This window comes from Pelophylax lessonae (genome assembly GCF_965119305.1).
Source record: "Pelophylax lessonae genome assembly, chromosome: 1".
NCBI lineage: Eukaryota > Metazoa > Chordata > Amphibia > Anura > Ranidae > Pelophylax > Pelophylax lessonae.
The window spans coordinates 461,258,441-461,277,388 of record NC_138768.1 but is presented as its reverse complement, the minus strand read 5'-3'; the positions used below and the strand labels follow the sequence as shown (position 1 = coordinate 461,277,388).

At 49.8% G+C, this 18,948-nt stretch overlaps 1 protein-coding gene across 7 annotated transcripts in view; it reads left to right on the top strand.

Annotated features, from left to right (window-relative positions):
• FCHO1 (FCH and mu domain containing endocytic adaptor 1) overlaps positions 1 to 18,948 on the top strand; it is a 507,107-nt gene that overhangs the window by 431,943 nt on the left and 56,216 nt on the right. For all 7 annotated transcript variants that reach the window (XM_082267054.1, XM_082267048.1, XM_082267051.1 and 4 more), the window contains 2 exons: positions 919 to 1,100; positions 17,472 to 17,515. In XM_082267054.1, coding sequence (XP_082123180.1) covers positions 919 to 1,100; positions 17,472 to 17,515 — 226 coding nt within the window. The remainder of the gene's footprint in view (positions 1 to 918; positions 1,101 to 17,471; positions 17,516 to 18,948) is intronic.

Below are 18,948 nucleotides of genomic sequence, written 5' to 3'. Positions count from 1 at the left end.
TGAAGTTTACAACCACTTTAAGCTTTAAGAGTTCATTTATCTGCAACTTATGTGAAATGCCTTGAGGCATGGGGAAATTAAAGTGGATTTTTTTCTTTTACTCTTTTACAAGTAGACATCAACAACAAAAATCAAGGTCAAATCATCATTCTTTCTGCAGTGGGAACAGGGCAGAGCAGCAGCGGGGGGCACATTTTCGGTCAATAGCTCAGATTTAAACTCTTGTCAGCCTCTAACCCAAGCTATTGGTTCAGCAGACTCTGCTGAACAGTTTTGCTATAAGCCCATGGTCACTGAAGGGACCATAAACTTATAGCAGAAGGAGAAATGCCAGGTCCATACAGTGTACGGACCTGGCCAGCTGGAAGCGATGCTGTAGGTCCATATGCTGAATGGACTTGGCAGTGGAAGTATTAAGGCTGGCCATACACTATACAATTTTCTTATTCAATTTCCTTTAGATTTACCTTAAAATATGTAGTGCAAGGGCATGCCTGATTGAATACAAATGTAAAGTGTTTAGGTTTGACCCTATATTACATGGTTTTGGTAAATCTAAAGGAAAGTTGAACAAGAAAATTGTATAGTGTATGGCCAGCCTAAGGCTTCAGATGGTTAGGGAAGCTCCTTTTTTGATTTTTTTTTTTTTTTCAGAACCTGTTGGGCAAAAAACAACCCCTCATTAGCCTCAGTAACAATTAGTACACACAAGGTAAAACTAGTAGCGCTGCAATGCAATCCGTGTCTCAAAAAGTAAAACTGCCTTTTAAATATAATTTTTTATATTAATCTATTGTATACAAAATTAGTATTTAGGTTTTGTTCTTTAAAAGCCTAAGGTATTTTATGAAAATGTTATTACTGTACAAGGGATTACTGGTAAAGTATTTTTGAACTCTGTTTTTCTTTCTATGCAAGGTATTTAAACCTGGCAAATCTGCAGTCCCCTTGCACCTGGCATCATCCTGGAACTGTAGTCCCACCTCCACAGAGTTCAGCCTGGAGTTGATACAGAACATGACCTCCTTGTGTGATATTCACATACTGCTTCCACTAGATGAAACTGTATCTAACCTGCAGTTTGACCCTCCCGCCAGATGGTAAGATTGAACTTAGTACATTCATTTAATGCACAATAACTTTATAGCATATCATTCTTTTGGACTTTTTTTCCACTGTCTTTTCTCAACGCATGACCACAATATAGAACGGTGAATTAAAAAAGTTAACAAAGGGGCAATTCCCATAGTAGATTTAGCCATTTCAGACTGTCCTTGTGAGGTGTGTTCTGGTCTTAAGGATTCTGTGGATAAGAGGCTAGAAGCCCTTTATGAGCACTTATTTTCCACTGCAGGGCAAGCCCTGCCCTGCAGCCTGTTATGCTTGTGAGGTCCAGCTACCAAACCTTGGGGGTCTGATCCAAGCATAGGATGGGGTGTGACGATGGTGACCTGGACGATTGATTGTGCAGTGGGGGGTTTGTACTTGGTGGGAGTTGTACCTGGTTGGGGCTCCTGCCAGGGCCCCCTGTCCTGCCTGGATCTGTCCTTGAGGCCTGGTCTCCCTTCTGGGTCCCTGTAAGCCTCGTGGTGCCACCATGTACACTATATATACATTTCTTCTGTGTTATATGAGAAAAGATTTTGTACAATTCTTAGTACTTTCTAGGTTTTTTATATATAGGTTTAGACACATTTTTTAGAATCTTGAATTTTAACACACATACATTTTTATAGTATTCAGTCATGGCATCATCAGAGGTAGCTGTCCATTCTTAGCAGACGAATTCTAGTATTTTTGATTATATATCACATTTAGTCCAATTATCACTATTACTAAACAATATATGACGTTTTTGGCTTTGTTTCTGACCGCTCAAGCGGTGGCCAGTCAAGGGTGCACTTCTGCCTGGAACTCAGTAGAAGGCAGAGAGTGATGTGCGGGGTTTGTTGTAACCGACGCCTATTCGGCGTTCTGTGTAATTTCCGAGTGGAGGTGACACAATTGCCGAAAGTGACGTTTTCACATGTCAAGCCGGCGCCTGGAACGCACAGTGCGGCCACTATTGGAGCTTAAGGCCAGCGTGCGTTACAACTGTCCAGGGCTTTTCCCTTATATGAAGGAATCTTCTCTTACCATCGATCATCAGCACAGCTACACACCAACTATAACTTGGCTCTGTAGGCACCCTTGGCCCCCTGACAGCCCTCAAGAGCAATGTAAAGTAACAGCATTTTCTAGTGAACTGTATTTCACTGCATTTGATTACATGACATAACGTCTTATTACCTAGATACACAGATTTGGCATAGATGGAGCATTGATGTATGTTTATATGTACATGTGGTTTTAAAATTTTTGATGGAAACATAAAACTATTTTTCTCTTACGTCCTCCGACAGTCGCCGCCCCTTCATATTCGTCACAATAGGGTTATTGACCTTTGCTCCGTAGGAGTGGCTAGACAACAGAATATGTTAATATCAAAGCTTTCAGCCTACCCCACCCCCAGGGGGTGGTCCCCTCAGTCAATACCCTCCTGCTTCCTGCATTCCTACCTCAGTTTCATTTGTCTAGCTCAGGAGTAGGTTAGACGTTTCCTGTGCTGGGGCTTTTCAGTCTCAGCTTCTTTTATTTGGAGTTTTTTTTTTTTCTCTTTCTTTACTTAGCTGTTTATTTTCAGCTCTAGTTAGGTCTTCTGATGAAGATGATCGTGCGGTGCTGGGTCTCGGGCTGGCCTCCCTGGTTATCCGGGGTTCAGGGCCAGTGGCTTCCCAGCCTGCCATCGAGCGTTCAGCTAGGTTTCCCTGGCAAATATGAACGACCCATCCCTGTCCGCTGCGGGGATGCTGCGGTGAGGTGGCTACCTCACTGGACGCCATGCGGTTTCGCACCGCAATTCCACTGCGTCCAGGCTGCGACTCTCCCTGTCCTTAGTGCAGCGGTTTGATCGCTTGTGCAGGCTCCCCACGCCATCCGGATGGTAAGTGTATTTCTGTGTGGGGACCTGTCTGTCTTGGGTGTCAGTCTGGGACTGTGGGACCCTGCATGTCTGTGCATAATGTTGAGCTCCCTGTCAGTATAGCTGCTCTCTGTGGGCTGCAAGGGGGGGGGGGGCTCTCCTGCTCTGCTCTGTGTAACAGGCTGTGTGACATGCTGTGTGCTGTGAAGGACATGATTGTGAGACATGTTGTGGGCATACTGTGCGGCGACCGCTGCTGCGGTCCGCCATTTTTTTGTGACAGTTTTGTGGTGGCCGATCCTGTGTGGTGAGAGCGCCGTTTTGGCGCCAAACACCGCCATTTTGGCGGCGATCGCGCAGGCCACATGTCAGTGTTTCTGCCTCTACAGCCTCGGCCGGCGGCCATGTTTGTGTAGCCTTACATAGGCTTTATGGGGGCGGTCAGTCTCGCATCACTTCCTTTTGCTCTGAGGACAGCGATCGACGAAGCAGCAGCCTATGTGACCTCTCCAGGTTTTACCTTCCATTCCTGTATTCCTTGCCTTTGTATTCCTAGCCCGGTGGGTCAGTGTGTTTTGTGAGTGCGGTGGGCTGCGATCGCCGCGACTTTAAAGGGGCAGTACTCCTTTTTTTCCTAAGTTACTGGGGCATGGATTCTCAGGAAAGCACGTTTCCTCCCTCCTTGGTAGGGGGCCAGGGAGCTGCTGCTGCTCCCCCCGAGGGGGCTGATCTGGCTACTATTGTGGCTAACCTTGCTGCTCAGGTGCAGATGCTGGTGGCTGATCGATCCACAAAAAGGCCCAGGGTGTCCATTTCCTCTGATTCAGAGGGCGATGGGGATGCTATGGCTGGAGTGCCCTTCTCAGGGTCTCGTTCTTCTCTAGATCTTGGGGGTCTGAAGGGGAGGCTGAGGTGGAAGGGGTTGATAATTCTCCCCCTGGCTCGTCTGAAGAGCTTGCACTCATGGATGAGTTGGTTGCTTCTATCAAGCAAACGCTGCATTTGGAGGATGAACCATGTCCTCCTGCTTTGATGTCCTCTTATGGGACGCAGAGAAAACGCAAAACGTCGCAGGTTTTTCCTTGCTATACGGAATTTCAGCGCGCTGTTGAGGAGCAATGGCGCAACATTAAGAAGCTTTTGCTGTGCCGAGTAGGTTCAAGCTGCGTTATCCTTTTACACCAGCTACTGATGAGCGTTGGTGTGTGCCGCCTCAGGTGGATCACGCGGTGGCGATTTTGAATAAATCCACTGCGATTCCTGCTGAGGATACCCTGGTGTTCCGGGACCCTACGGACAGGAGATTGGAGTCTCTGGCCCGTCACTCTTATACGGTTGCGGGCTCTATGCTGAAGCCTATTTTTGCTTCCATTATGGCAGCCCAGGCTATTGCCGATTGGACGCAGGTGCTCAGGCGCACTCTGGTGGCTGACTCTACTTCGCCATCGACATTGGCTATGGTGGATCAGATTCATCAGGGTGTCATGTATTTGTGTGATGCGGACCTAGATCTGGTCCCTTTGGTTGCGCGTCTGCAGAGTGTGGCGGTGTTGAACCGTCGCCTGATCTGGCTGAAGTGTTGGTCTGTTGACCAATCTTCTCTCAAGACTTTGGCTAATTTGCCTTACGCGGGTTCTCGCCTTTTTGGCGAATCCTTGGATACTCTGATCACGGGTGTTTCTGGGGGTAAGAGTACTCTTTTGCCCCAGACTCACAAGTCTAAGTTTGTTCGCGGTAAGAAGAATGCTTCGTTTAGACCCTCTCAGGGGTCCTTTCGTGCCTTTCGGTCGCACTATAAGGGTAAGCCCTTCAAGGGACAAGGCTCCCAGTAAAAGCCGTGGGCAGGTAAGCAGAAGTCCGGCCAGTCCGGGTCCGCTGCCCATAACAATGCGGCCTGAAGGGGCGCCCTCACCCAGTTCTGGGGTGGGGGGACGTTTGCTCGGTTTTCTTCAACCCTGGCTGGCCCGCGTTCGGGACAGGTGGGTTCAGGAAATCGTTCGATCTGGATACAAGATCGAGTTTCTCTCTCGACCGGGGGGCAGATTTTTCCCTCAAATCTTCAGCTGTCTCCGGAGCGCTTGCGGGATCTGCACCTGGCGGTGCGGGACCTGCGGGCTCAGGGAGTGGTGATTCCGGTGCCTCATCGGGACAGATTTCGGGGATTCTATTCAAATCTGTTCACTGTGCCCAGAAAGGAGGGCAAGGTACGTCCGATTCTGGACTTGAAAGCTCTGAACCGCTTTGTGCGGGTTCGCAAGTTCCGCATGGAATCCCTGCGCTCGGTGGTGGCTGCCCTGGTTCCGGGGGAATTCATGGCCTCCATCGACTTGAAGGATGCGTACCTTCACATCCCCATTTTCGAGGGTCAGCAGCAGTACCTTCGATTCGCCATTGCGGAGGATCACTACCAATTCGTGGCATTGCCCTTTGGTCTCGCCTCGGCTCCGCGGGTTTTCACCAAGGTGCTTGCGCCGGTTCTGGCTTTGTTGAGATCCCAGGGCATCTCGATCCTGGGGTATCTGGACGACATTCTGGTTCGGTCTGCGACCAGTCAGGGCCTGGTGAACGACCTGTCCATCACGATGCAGACTCTGCAAGAGTTCGTTGGACGATAAATTTTCCAAAGTCGACGCTGTGTCCGTCGGTTCGTCTTCCTTACCTGGGAATGATCCTGGACTCTGTTCAGGCGAAGGTCTTCCTGCCGGAAGACAAGCTCCGGAAGCTTCAAGAAGAAGTCGGGTCCCTCAGGGGCGTTCAGTGCTCGTCCCTCCGGACGTGCATGAGGTGTCTGGGACTAATGGTCTTGGCTTTCGAGGCGATACCCTTTGCCCAGTTTCACACGTGGGGTCTCCAGAGGGAGATTCTGGCCAGGTGGGACGGACAACCGCAATTTCTGGATCTCCAGATTTCGTTGAGTCATCGCACCAGAAGGGACCTTCTGTGGTGGCTCCAGTCCCCGGCGGTGTCGGGGGGCAAGTCCTTTCGTCCTTTGTCGTGGACGGTGATCACCACGGATGCCAGCCTGTCGGGCTGGGGTGATGTTCTGGGCGTTCTGTCCGCCCAGGGAACTTGGTCGGAGGAGGAGTCCTCCCTTCCGATCAACATTCTGGAATTGCGAGCAATAAATCTCTGCCTTCGGCGTTGGTCGGACAGGCTGCAGGGCCGTCCGGTTCGGGTGCAGACGGACAATGCCACAGCGGTGGCCTACATCAACCACCAAGGGGGCACCAGGAGTGCCCGATCGGCTCGGGAAGTGGCCGACATTCTGTCTTGGGCCGAGACGCACGTCCCGGCGATATCTGCTGTTCACATTCCGGGGGTGGAAAACTGGCAGGCGGATTATCTGAGCCGCCTGACCCTGGACCAGGGAGAATGGTCCCTTCACCCGGATGTCTTTCTGATGTTGTGCGAGAAGTGGGGGTCCCCAGATGTGGACCTGTTCGCGTCTCGTCTGACCAACAAGGTGGAAAGGTTCGTGGCAAGAACGCGCGATCCTCGGGCAGACGCCTCAGACGCGTTGGTGGCGCCCTGGCATCAGTATCGTCTGATGTATGCCTTTCCACCGATTCAGCTGCTGTCCAGGTTCCTTCGGAGGTTGGCCTCGGAACCGAAAACGGTGATTCTGGTGGCACCAGACTGGCCTCGCCGGTCTTGGTACGCAGACCTCGTGAATCTGGCGGTCGGCGCTCCATGGCGTCTGCCTCTTCGAGACGATCTCCTGTCTCGAGGGCCGATATTTCATCCTGCTTTACAGTCGCTGGCTTTGACGGCCTGGCTGTTGAAACCCAGATCCTGAAGGATAGGGGTCTCTCCCCTGAGGTCATTCACAATTTGGTTAAGGCTAGAAAGTCCTCTTCGGGTAAGGTTTACTACTGTACTTGGAAGGCCTATTTTGCCTGGTGTGAGTCCAGGGGGTATTCCCCTCGTTCATACTCGGTATCAAGGGTTTTGGCTTTTCTTCAAACGGGCGTGGACCAGCGTTTGGCGTTGGCCACGATTAAGGGTCAGATTTCTGCTCTGGCCGTTCTCTTTCAGCGCCCTGTGGCGTCTAATTCTTTAGTTGGCACCTTTGTTCAAGGGGTGCGGCATCTGGTCCCTCCTAGGAGGGAGCCTTTGCCTCCATGGGACTTGAACCTTGTTCTGTCCGTGTTGCAACATGCTCTCTTTGAAAAAATCAGGGAGATCTCGTTGTCTATGTTGTCCATGAAGGTCGCCTTTTTGGTGGCAATCACCTCGGCTCGCAGGGTGTCGGAGCTGGCTGCCTTGTCCTGCAGATCTCCGTATTTAGTGGTTCACTTGGATAAGGTGGTCTTGCGTCCTAACCCGTCTTTCCTTCCGAAAAGGATTTCGGACTTTCACCTCAATGAGGACATTGTCTTGCCTTCGCTTTGCGCAAAGCCTAAACATCCAAAGGAAGTGGTTTTGCATTCCTTGGATGTTGTTCGGGCGATCAGGGTTTACCTGTCATCGACTGAATCTTTTCGCAAGACGGATTCTCTCTTTGTCCTTCCAGAGGGGCCTCGGAAGGGCATGGCGGCGTCGGCCTCTACCATCGCCAAATGGATCAGGCAGGTCATTGAACAGGCCTATGCCTTGAGGGGGAAAGTTCCCCCCATGCCTGTGAAGGCGCACTCTACAAGATCTCGGAGTACGTCTTGGGCCTGTCATCATAGGGCTTCTGTGGCCCAGGTGTGTAAGGCGGCGACTTGGTCGTCCGTTCACATCTTCTCAAAATTCTACAAGGTGGATGTTCAGGCATCGGCAGATGCTTCCTTTGGCCATAAAGTTCTTAGTGCGGCAGTGCCTTAGGGTCCTTTGTTGGGGTCCTTGGCTGTTGGGGTATTTTTACCCCTAGGTTACTTGTTCTTTCCTGGGTTGTTGCTCCTGTTGAGCAAGTTTTTTTCATGTTGCCCAGTTGGTTTCCTTCCTTTGGTAAGGTTCTTTTCTCTGATGTGGGTATTGCGTTGCCTTAGGCGCGGCTGCTTTTTTTCCCACCCCTCATGTCTACACTGCTTTGGGACGTCCCTATTGTGACGAATATGAAGGGGTGGCGACTGTCGGAGGACGTAAGAGAAAACAGAATTTTTGTAAAATCTTACCTGTAAAATTCCTTTCTCTCAGTCCTCCGACAGTCGCCGCCCCCGCCCCTCTTTTGGGGTTTTTGTTTATGTACTCTACTGCTATGCTACTGAAACTGAGGTAGGAATGCAGGAAGCAGGAGGGTATTGACTGAGGGGACCACCCCCTGGGGGTGGGGTAGGCTAAAAGCTTTGATATTAACATATTCTGTTGTCTAGCCACTCCTACGGAGCAAAGGTCAATAACCCTATTGTGACGAATATGAAGGGGCGGCGACTGTCGGAGGACTCAGAGAAAGGAATTTTACAGGTAAGATTTTACAAAAATTCCGTTATTTATTTATTTTTCTATCTAAACACAGATGTTATTGTTAACTTATTCAGTTATGCGATTGCAATTTATTGACCCGCCCATAGGGGGGTGGGGTATATGCTAGAGGTCATGTGACTTGTTGATCATTCAAAGCCCAGCTACCTGTACCTCAAACTAGCTCTGAGGAAGGGGGGACACCCCCGAAACGTGTAAGCTACATTTGGAGATACACATCCCACTACGTTTTTGCATCAGCAGATTATGCTCAGTGGAGACTACCGATGGACTTACAGTTTTATTTTCGCCTGTCATTTCATCTCCTTTGTGAGTATGATGTAAATGTTTTATCAAAATAAATTGTTACAAAGGTAATGCACTAGGCTGGTGCGTCCTCTGTATTTTTTTCTTTTTAGAGCCATTTTGTTGTTGCCTGTCCGGCGGCCATTTTCTTGTCGTTTGCCATTGGAAATAGCGGTGGCCATAACAGTGAAGCCCTGTGGGCGGCAATTTCTGCAGTGGGAGCCCCTCCTCATTCCCTGGTGCTGACTCCTGGATCATTTTACTTCCTGATCACCGCACATGTAGTGCAGATTCTCCTGGTGGCTGCAGGTGCCTGTTTCTGTGGGTGGTGAGTCTGGTGGGGATCGCTTGCTGCTTTGTGCCTGGTGACCAAGTGGTGCTGTCAACGCGGTGGGGTTTGTCCCTTTTTTTACACTTTTTGTGGGGTCCCCCTGGTGAATCATGGAGTCTTTGGAGCACATTTCCCGACCTGATCCCCCTCTCTGAGGCTGCGGGGCCTTTCTGGTCCCAACCATCTATCCATGCACTGACGGCGGTCCTGGAGTCCTTTGTGTCCCAGGTGGGGGTGGCTTGCATGTAAGGAAGTAGCAAAAAGCACCCCCCCCCCCGGGCCTTCCCTTGCCTCATCTCTCTCACCAGATCCTAAATCTGATTCGGCCGCCACGGATTTGGGTCACCCTGATGGGTCTGCGACCACGCACCTGGAATCCTCTAATAGCGAGAATGAGTCCTCTGCGACTGCGCACGAAAAGGCGCTGGCGGACGCACTGATTGCATCTGCGCATGAGACCCTGAAGATGGAGAACGCAACTAAAGCTACGACGGAGGCGCAAGTACCCTTTGGCACTCACAAACCATCCAAAGTTGCAAAGGTGTTTCCTTTCACTGCCTATTTTGACAGAATAGTCGCTAAAGAGTGGAGACAACCAAAGTGTCCCCTTGGTGTTCCTAAATGCTTTACCATGCGTTACCCCTATTAGTAGTCCCTTCTTAAGAAGTGGACTGTTCCACCGGTGGTGGACCCTCCAGTTTCCAGATTGAACAAGGCAACCGTGATTTATGTTGAAGAGTCCCCGGCCTTTAAGGGTCCGGCTGACCAGAAGGCGGAGGCTGTGGCCCGCACTATTTACGCTCTGGCTGCTTCGGCACAGAGGCCAGTATTCACCATTGCCCTAGCTTTGCAAACTCTGACCGAGTAGGCTAAGCTCCTACACTGTGACCTGGAGGGAGCACAGCTCCCCCCTGCCTTTGCCGAGCTGGTGGACCAGCTGGTCGAGGGGCAGCAGTCCACCTGTGATGCCTCTTTGGATGCGGTTCTCCTGATGGCTCGTCTCTCTGTTTTGGCAGTGGTCCTTCAGCGTGTTTTCTTGACTCAAGTGCTGGTCTGCGGATCAGACTTAAAAAAAGACCTGGGCTGATCTTCCTTTTCAAAGAGATCGCCTGTTTGGAGCTACCCTGGATGACATCATCAAAGGTCTCACAGGAGGGAAGAGTACTTTTCTTATGCAGGCTACTAAGAGCAAGGAACCACATCGTAGACGTGGGTCTTTCTTCTCAGCTCATAGGAAGTTTTTTTGACTGACAAGGGCTCGAAGCCTTTTAGGGCCTCTTCTGGAGGATCCAAACAAACCTGGTCTGGCAAGTGAAGATCGGGTTTCTCCAGGCTCCTTCTGCATGAAGGTGCGCCCTCACCTGTATCGGGGTGCGGTGGACGTCTTCGCTGGTTTCCAGACTGGTGGACCCACAAAGTCATTCGGTCCAGCTACAAGATTAAGTTTCGCTCTTGTCCCCGGTAAGGTTTTTTCCTTCCAGCTTGCGCCTATGCCCAGATCGCTTACAGGACCTGTTTAAGGGGTGATTGTCCCGGTTCCAACCTCGGAACGTTTTCAGGGTTTTTACTCATACCTGTTCACAGTTCCCGGGAAGGAAGGCAAAGTGCGTCCAATCCTGGATTTCAAGATGCTAAAGCTTTGTGTGGGTATAGAAGTTCAGAATGGAGTCCATTCGAATGGTGGTGGCATCCCTGCGTCTAGGATTTCCTCGTCTCTATCGGTATCAAGGATACCTACCTTCACATTCCAATATGTGCCAGTCACCAGTGTTTTTTCCACTTTGCTGTGGGAGAGGAGCATTCTCAGTTTGTGGCATTACCTTTTGGTCTCGCATCTGCTCCTCGGATCTTCACAATTGTTAGCCCTGGTGCTAGCTTTGCTATGCCAACGGGAATCACGGTACTGGGCTACTAGGACTATCTCCTTCTGCGAGCAGAGTCTCCCTCTGGTCTGGTGGAGAACCTTGAGATCACAATACGAACTCTGTGGGAGTTCAGCTGGATTCTGAATTTTCAGAAGTCTGTCCTGGTTCTGTTCACTAATCTGGGCTATCTGGGCCTGACTCTGGACTTGCCAGAGTGCTCCTTCCTCTAGACCAGGGGTGTCAAACTCAATTTAATCAAAGGGCCGCATAAGCAGTATGATTGCCCTCAAAGGGCCAGTTGTATCTGGGGTGCACTACACAGAGTTCAGGAGTGCATTAGGTACAGAGTGTAAGGTTTAGGGTTGCACTATGCACAGTGTGTAACCCAACCCCCCCCCCCAAAGCTTTCTTGCATCTCTCTCTCCTACCTGGCCTGGCTCTAGTACCTACCTGTGTAGGTGGCTCTGCCTCACCTTTCAAAGAGGTCATTCTCTCTCTCCGATTCTGGAGATCTGTCCCTGCCATTAGTGTGTGCAGGGATCTGTTACTTCTGGGAGCTGCTGTGTTTGCCAATGACAGCGGGGAGCGGAGGACCAGAGCTGGTGGTGGTAGAATGGAGTTTCACCATGTTCCGGCTGCAGAACTGGGTGTGAGGGCCACTTGATAAGGCCTGGAGGGCCTTGTGTTTGACATGTGTGCTCTAGGCAAACTCCAGAAATTGCAGGCTGCAATTCGCCTCCTGCTGTCCAACAAATAGTCATTCCTCTGGACTTGCATGCCGGTGCTGAGCCTGATGGTGTCTACCTTTGAGGCAGTTCTGTTTGCGCAGTTCTATACAAGGTCCCTGCAAAGGGAAATTCTGACCAAATGAGACAACACTCCGCAGTCTCTGGACAATCAGATCCGGCAAGGTCGGGGCACTAAGTAGTCTCTGATAATGGTGGCTTCGTTCTCCGGCGCTTCTGCTGGGAAATTTCTTTCTCCTCTTGTATTGGACAGTGGTCACCATGGATGGCAGCCTGTCTGGCTGGGGAGGCATCCTTGGAAAGCATTCTGCTCAGGGGATCTGGACGCTGGAAGAGTCCAGACTCCCGATCAATGTCTTTGAACTCTGAGCGTTTAGGTCAGTGTTTCTCAAACGGGGTTCCACAGAGCCCTAGGGTTCAGCGGGTAGTCCCCAGGGGTTCAGAGGCGATCTACCCGTCAATCTCAGACAGCTGGCGAGTAGATCTAGTCTAGGCCAACATGCAGAGAAAGGAAGCTGCTGTATTAAGACCTCTCATAGCGTGATCCTTCCCGTCGGCCCCTCTTTACCTCCCATCCACTCCCAGTGCTTGTATGTGACATCATCGAGGGTGGATGGGTGAAAAGGAGGGGCCGGCGGGAAGGATCAGGCTATGAGATTCTTATTGCAGCCGCTTCCCGTGCTACTCTGCTTTTGAAACTGTTGCTGTGTGCCCGTGCCCTGTACCCTGCTGTGTGCCCTGTACCCTGCTGTGTGCCCATGCCCTGTACTCTGCTATGCCCATGCTCTGTACCCTCCTGTGTGCTCGTGTCCTGCTGTGTGCCCGTGCCCTGTACCCTGCTATGTGCCCTTTACCCTGCTGTGTGCCCGTGCCCTGTACTCTGCTGTGTGCCCTTGTTCTGTACCCTGCTGTGTGCCCATGCCCTGTACCATGCTCTGTGCCCTGCACTGCCTTGTACCATGCTCTGTGCCCCGCACCGCCTTGTACCATGTTGTGTGTCCTGTACCCTGCTATGTGCCCTGTACTATATTGTGTGCCCTGCTGTGCCTTGTACCATGTTGTGTGCCCTGGTGTGCCTTATACCATGTGTGCCCTGGTGGGCCTTGTACCATGTTGTGTACCCTGCTGTGTGCTTTGTACCATGCTGTGTGCCCTGCACCACCTTGTACCATGTTGTTGGCCCTGCTGTGTGCTCTGTATATTGCTGTGTGCCCTGTTTCATGCTGTATGTACCCTGCACCATGTTGTGTGCCCTGGTTCATACTGTGTGCCCTGTACCTTGCTGTGTGCCTCGTGATATACCCTGCTATGTGCCCCATGTTATGCTGTTTACCCCATGGTGTGCCCCTTGTTCTGATTTGTGCCCTATGCCCTGCTGAGTACCCCATGATGTGCCCCATATTCTGCTGTGTGCCCTATGATGTGCGCCAACCCCTGCTGTGTGTCCTATGCCCTACTGTGTGCTCTGTGATGTGCCCAATGTTCTGCTATGTGCCCTTCTGTGCTCTGCTTTGTTCCCCTGTAATGTGCCCTGCTGCCCCCCCTCGTTTTATGTTCTGACCTCCTGTGCTCTGTCCTGCTGCCCCCTGTACACTGCTTATCTCACGTTAAACCCAGAATTGAGCATCTGTGCAGAAGAAAAACAGCACAAGTTTCGCAGAAAATAGGTACCGTATATACTCGAGTATAAGCTGACTTTTTCAGCATGTTTTTTTATGCTGAAAAGTTCCCCTCGGCTTATACTCGAGTCACGGTCTCGCTTACCTTTTAAAAATGGCGCCGCCCGGCGCCAACACATCACCGTGCATGCGTCATCTGCCCGGGAATAGCCGAACGCGTACGGGCTTCCCTGAGCATTGGCGGTGCATGCGTGGTGACGTGTTGGCGCCGTGTGGCGCCATTTTTAAATGTAAGGCGCCTCACCGATGGGTAAGTGAGCCTCCTCCGCAGCCCTGCATTTCCTCATGCAGTGCTGCGGGCATGGTACAGGACATTCTCCCGTACCATGCCCGCAGCACTGCATCTTCTGTACCATCACCTGTGCCATGCCTGTACCATCACCTGTGCCATGCCCGTACCATCACCTGTGCCATGCCCGTACCATCACCTGTGCCATGCCCGTACCATCACCTGTGCCATGCCTGTACCATCACCTGTGCCATGCCCGCACCATCACCTGTACCATGCCCGCTGCCCCTGTTTTGTGTCTCGTGGTGGTCCAGTTGGGTCCAGTAGCTGCTGCATTTCCCACCCTAGGCTTATACTTGAGTCGATATGTTTTCCCACTTTTTTGTGGTAAAATTAGGTGCCTCGGCTTATATTTGGGCCGGCTTGTACTCAAGTATATAAGGTAAGTTCTATTATTTATTTATTAAAATAATTGTTATGTCACAACTCGCTAATCACACCAATGTTCCGTGAGCTGTAGATCTAAACACTATTTTAAGGGTTCCCCGAGATCTCAAACTTTTTTCCAGGGGGTTCCTCGATGGTAAAAAGGTTGAGAAACACTGGTTTAGACTGTCAGGAACATTGGACGGATCGTCTTCAGGGTTGACCAGTGCGCCTTCAATTGGACAATGCCACGGCCGTGGCTTATGTCAGTCCAAGGCAAGGGGGCACAAGAAGTGTCCTGGCAGGTCTGGAGGTAGTTGGCATTCGAGAGTGGGCAGATCGGATCGGTCCAGCCCTTCCCGCCGTACACATTCCCGAGTGGAAAATTGGCAGGCGGATTACCTCAGTCTGCAAGCGTTGGACCATGGGGAGTGGGCCCTTTATCCTGAGGTGTTTTGTTAGCTGTGTCTCTGGTGGGGCACCCTCGAAGTTGATCTGTTGGTGTCCCGACTCAACAGAAAGTTGCAGAGGTTTGTGGCTTGGTCAAGGGATCTCCTGGCCCAGTGGGGTCAGTATGGTCTGATTTACGTCTTCCCTCCTCCCAAACTTCTGCCCAGACTTCTACGCAGGATTGAGACTGAAGGGATTCCGGTCACCTTAGTGGCTCCGAACTGGCCTCGCCAGGCTTGGTACACCGATGTGGTGTGGCTGGTTGCTGATGTTCCTTGACAGCTTCCTCTCAGGGAGGATCTGCTGTCCCAAGGACCGATCTTTCATCCTGCTTTACAGTCGCTGGCTTTGACGGCTTGGCTGTTGAATGCCAGGTGTTGAAGGATAGGGGTTTATCTGAGTCGTTGAATCCTAGACTTTTGAAAGCTAGTAAATCTACCTCTAGGAGGATCTACCATCGTACGTGGAAGACGTACATTGTGTGGTGTGAGTCTCTTGGGTTCTTCCTTGCTCCTTCTCGGTGGCTCGGATCTTGACCTTCCTTCAACAGGGGGCTGAACAGAAATTGGACTTGAGTACCATCAAGGGCCAGGTGTCGGCCTTGGCGGTCTTCTTCCAACGACGTTTGGCCACACACTCCCTGGTGCGTACTTTTCTTCAGAGTGTCTGACATTTGGTTCCTCCAGTGCGGGCTCCGTTGCCTCCTTGGGATCTTAATTTGGTGCTTTCAGATCTGCAGAAGCCTCCCTTTGCAAATATTTGGCACATTCCCCTGCTTGCGCTGTCCCAGAAGGTGGCCTTTTCAGTTGCGATCACCTCTGGGTGCAGGGTGTCGGAACTGGCGGCGTTATTCTGTCGTTCCCCTTACCTGGTGATTCACAGGGATAAGGTGGATATTCGCCCCTGCCTGCTGTTCCTTCCAAAGGTTGTCTCTTATTTTCATTTGAATGAAGACATTGTGTTGCCTTCCCTGTGTCCCAGGCCTAAACATGCAAAGGAAATTGCCTTGCATGCCTTGGATGTGGTCCAGGCAATTAGGGTGTACCTGGCAGCTACAGCGTCTTTCAGAAAGTCAGACTCATGGATGGACCTCAAAAAGGGTTTTCCGCTTCCTCTGCGACCATTTCCAGATGGATCAGACAGACGGTGGTTCAGGCCTATTCCATCAGGGGTCATGTTCCTCCTTTCCCTGTCAAGGCACGCACTGCTCGGACGCTTAGTGCCTTCTGTGCCTTCCGTCCTCAGGCGTCAGTGACGCAGGTTTGCAAGGCGGCCATCTAGGTCGTCGGTGCACACTTTTAAAAAGTTTTATAAAGTGGATGTGTTGGCATCTGCGGATGCTTCTTTTGGCCGCAAGGTTTTGCAGGCTGCTTTTGATAGGACTTGATCCTCTTTGAGGGTGTGTTGTTTTTTTTCAGGTGGGCTCCAGTTGTTTGGCTGAGCTCCTGGTGCCTGGTTGGCTAATGCTTAGCCTTGGAAAGTTCTTTGTTGCTCCCACCCCTCATGTTTAGCACTGCTTTGGGACATCCCAATGGTTATGAATATCAGGAGCTGTGTCCGTCAATGGACAAAAGAGAAAATTGGATTTTTGACTTACAATCCATTTCTCTGATGTTCATTGACGGGCACAGCACCCACCCCTCTGTTGAGTTATAATTCTCCTGACACTGCTTGTAACAAAACTGAGTGGCTATAGCAGAGAGAGGGAGTATACCCCCTGGGACTGCCCATGGGTATAGCCAGAATTCTGTCTAGTGTCCTACTCCTGTAGGGGGCAGTATAACCCAATGGTTATAAATATCAGGAGCTGTGTTCGTCAAGAGAAATGGATTTTACGGTAAGTCAAAAACCCCATTTTGTCCCTAGCAACAAGTTACCACAATGCTTTCTGATCACTGGCTTTAACAGCCTGACTGTTGAAGCTCAAGTTCTGAGGGATAGGGACAGGTCTGATTTGGATATCACTATGTTTTTTTGAAGCTAGGTTATTGACTTTTCCCAAAGTCTACCATTGCGCATAAAAAGCAGGAAGGGCATCAGATATTATAATGGGTCAAATCTTGGCCCTAGTGGGGTTTTTTTTTTTCAAAGATCACTTGCCTTTCACTCCTTAGTGAAGGTCCCCCTTACAGGGTGTCGTGCACATTATGCTATCTGTATGTTCCCCCAATTACATTGTAGGGTCTCTTTTGGTTTTTGAGAAACCACCCTTTGAACCTGTCGGGGATATTTCTTTGATGTTTAGTAGCTATAGCACTGAACTTTTAAAGTGCATTAAAACAACGGACAAAACATTCATTCAGTGTTGTACCGGATAAATTATTTACGTTAAATAAAGTGCTCCGTGCAAAATTTAAAACAAAATGTCCATAGTCATATGCAAGTCCATAACATGTTTGTTATTTAAAAAACAAAAAAAAAAAAAAAAACTTTAGTAACACGTTAAGAAAATAGGATATTGGTTTATGTATCTTCCCTTTGTTCTTATGATTCACATCTACCATTGATTTGCTACAAAACTGAGGCATGATGTAAGTAAAAGAGGGGTTATACTAGGCTTTCCCTAAAACTCTTGTTTGGCAGTGTTCAATCTTCTGAATTACTTCATCCAGTGTCTCTTATGCCTCGTTTCCACTGAGTGGTATGGTTCAGAACAGTACACCTTGCGTTTCCACTGCCAATAGTACCCTTTCATGATAGGCGTGGTGTAGCCGGAAAGCTGTGATCGACGAATCTCTATCAACCAATAAAAGTTCTACAGAGTGTAGCTCCACCCTGTTGGTACGGTACTAATGTGCTTGGTACCCCAACGAAGGGGTCCCAAAAAAGGGGTACAGTTCGGAATTAGGGTACCATTCACAATGGAAACTGCAAAAATTGCGTACCGAACCGTACTGTATCGCTCAGTGGAAACGAGCCATTAATGTACTCCAAGAAAAGGATTTTGTGGCAAGTGAAAAATACTATTTTTTATCTGTTTAAAAAGGAAATGGCATTATGTTCTTGCCAGTTATTCTTGATGAGTCAGTATATGACTGCGTTTTTGTGCAACGTTTTCTGTTTTTGTTGATCTTACTGAATTCTTCCCTTAGTTCCGAGAGAAGATTGCTGTGGCAGATCCCCAGCACATCATCTGGTAAGGAAATAGAAGATACTTTTTAATAACGGGGAGGGTGATGGTCTGTGTTTTTAAAATGGCAAAATAGTGTAAAGTAAGAATGAGCCTACTAAAATAAATTACATTCTTCATGACTATCTTCAGGTGACAGCACTGATGAGCATTAAAAAATCCAGATAATCATCAATAAAATTTGTTTTATGCTCATTTCTGTTACATAGTTACGTTGGAAAAAGACCATCTAGTTCAACCAATAAAAGAAAATAAACGAAAAGCTCCATGTACACAATTCTTTACCCACAGTTGGCAAAATGCTCTGAAAAAGCATGTTTCAGTTCGCTACATTGGAGGGAAAAAATCCTTCCTGATTCCCCAGGAGGTAATCTGATATTTCCTGGATCAACTACCCCTGGTTTTATTACCTCTTAATTTTAATAGCTGGTTATTTTTTGTGTGTTTAGGAATGCATCCAGCTATTTGTTAAATATTCTACTGGGCTGGCCAGAACCAGTTCTTGAGGGAGGCTATTTCACATTTTTACAACTCTTACTTTGAAAATCCTTCCTCCAGATGTAAAGAGTGCCCCCTTACCCACTGTAATAGCTTAAAGAGAGTAGATCTACACTAGAGCTGCACGATTCTGGATAAAATTTTAATTTTCTCTAATCGTCTTCCAGGGCAGCATCTGAGAGATAGGCTCCTCCCACATGAAACAGAAAACACAATAGTCCACCATTATAAAAAGGTCAGTCATACCTTCTGCTCCAGTTTGATTGTGTTTTTGTGTTTCCTCAGGATCCACAGGAGCTGCAACTCTTTATTATTTTCCCAGTCTCTGTGCTAACTGCAGGGGACTCCCTGGCCAGCCCCCCCCCCATCCAGTTCAGCGGGCTTTGGGTAGTGCAGGTCTGGGGCAAGCTGTCCCTTGCCTGAGGTTTCACCCCTACTGAGGGGTATGCAACCATCCCCCCAGCTGGAAAGGATGTCAGTGGCATCCCCCCAAAAGTCTGCACCTGGATTGGTCCAGCTTTCTGGTCACCGCATCCTCCGAGCACCAGTACTGGCTGTGCAGGGGCCATACCTCCGGCCGATAGAGCAAACAGACATCCCACGCTGCTGGAGGAGTAAGATGGTGGCGGGAGCGTCATATCCGAAGCCTCACTGCACTTCCGGTGACGCACTTCTGGTCCGCAACCATCTTGGGGAAGGCAGAAGTTGGACAATAGAGCTGGCAATTTCTGCTAACGTCACTTCCAGGCAGCGGCGCAAATTTCCAAAAGATGGATGGGCTCTCTTTCCCAAGGAAGTAGCAGACTATAAGGATACCAGCAGAGCACATAGCAATGCAGGTGCCTCTACCTGGGGTCAGCTGGGGGCGGGGCTGGAGCTGTGCATGAGGCTGACCATGTCGTATGCTTCCCCACCCTGCCCTTCAGATCCTGCTCGTCAGG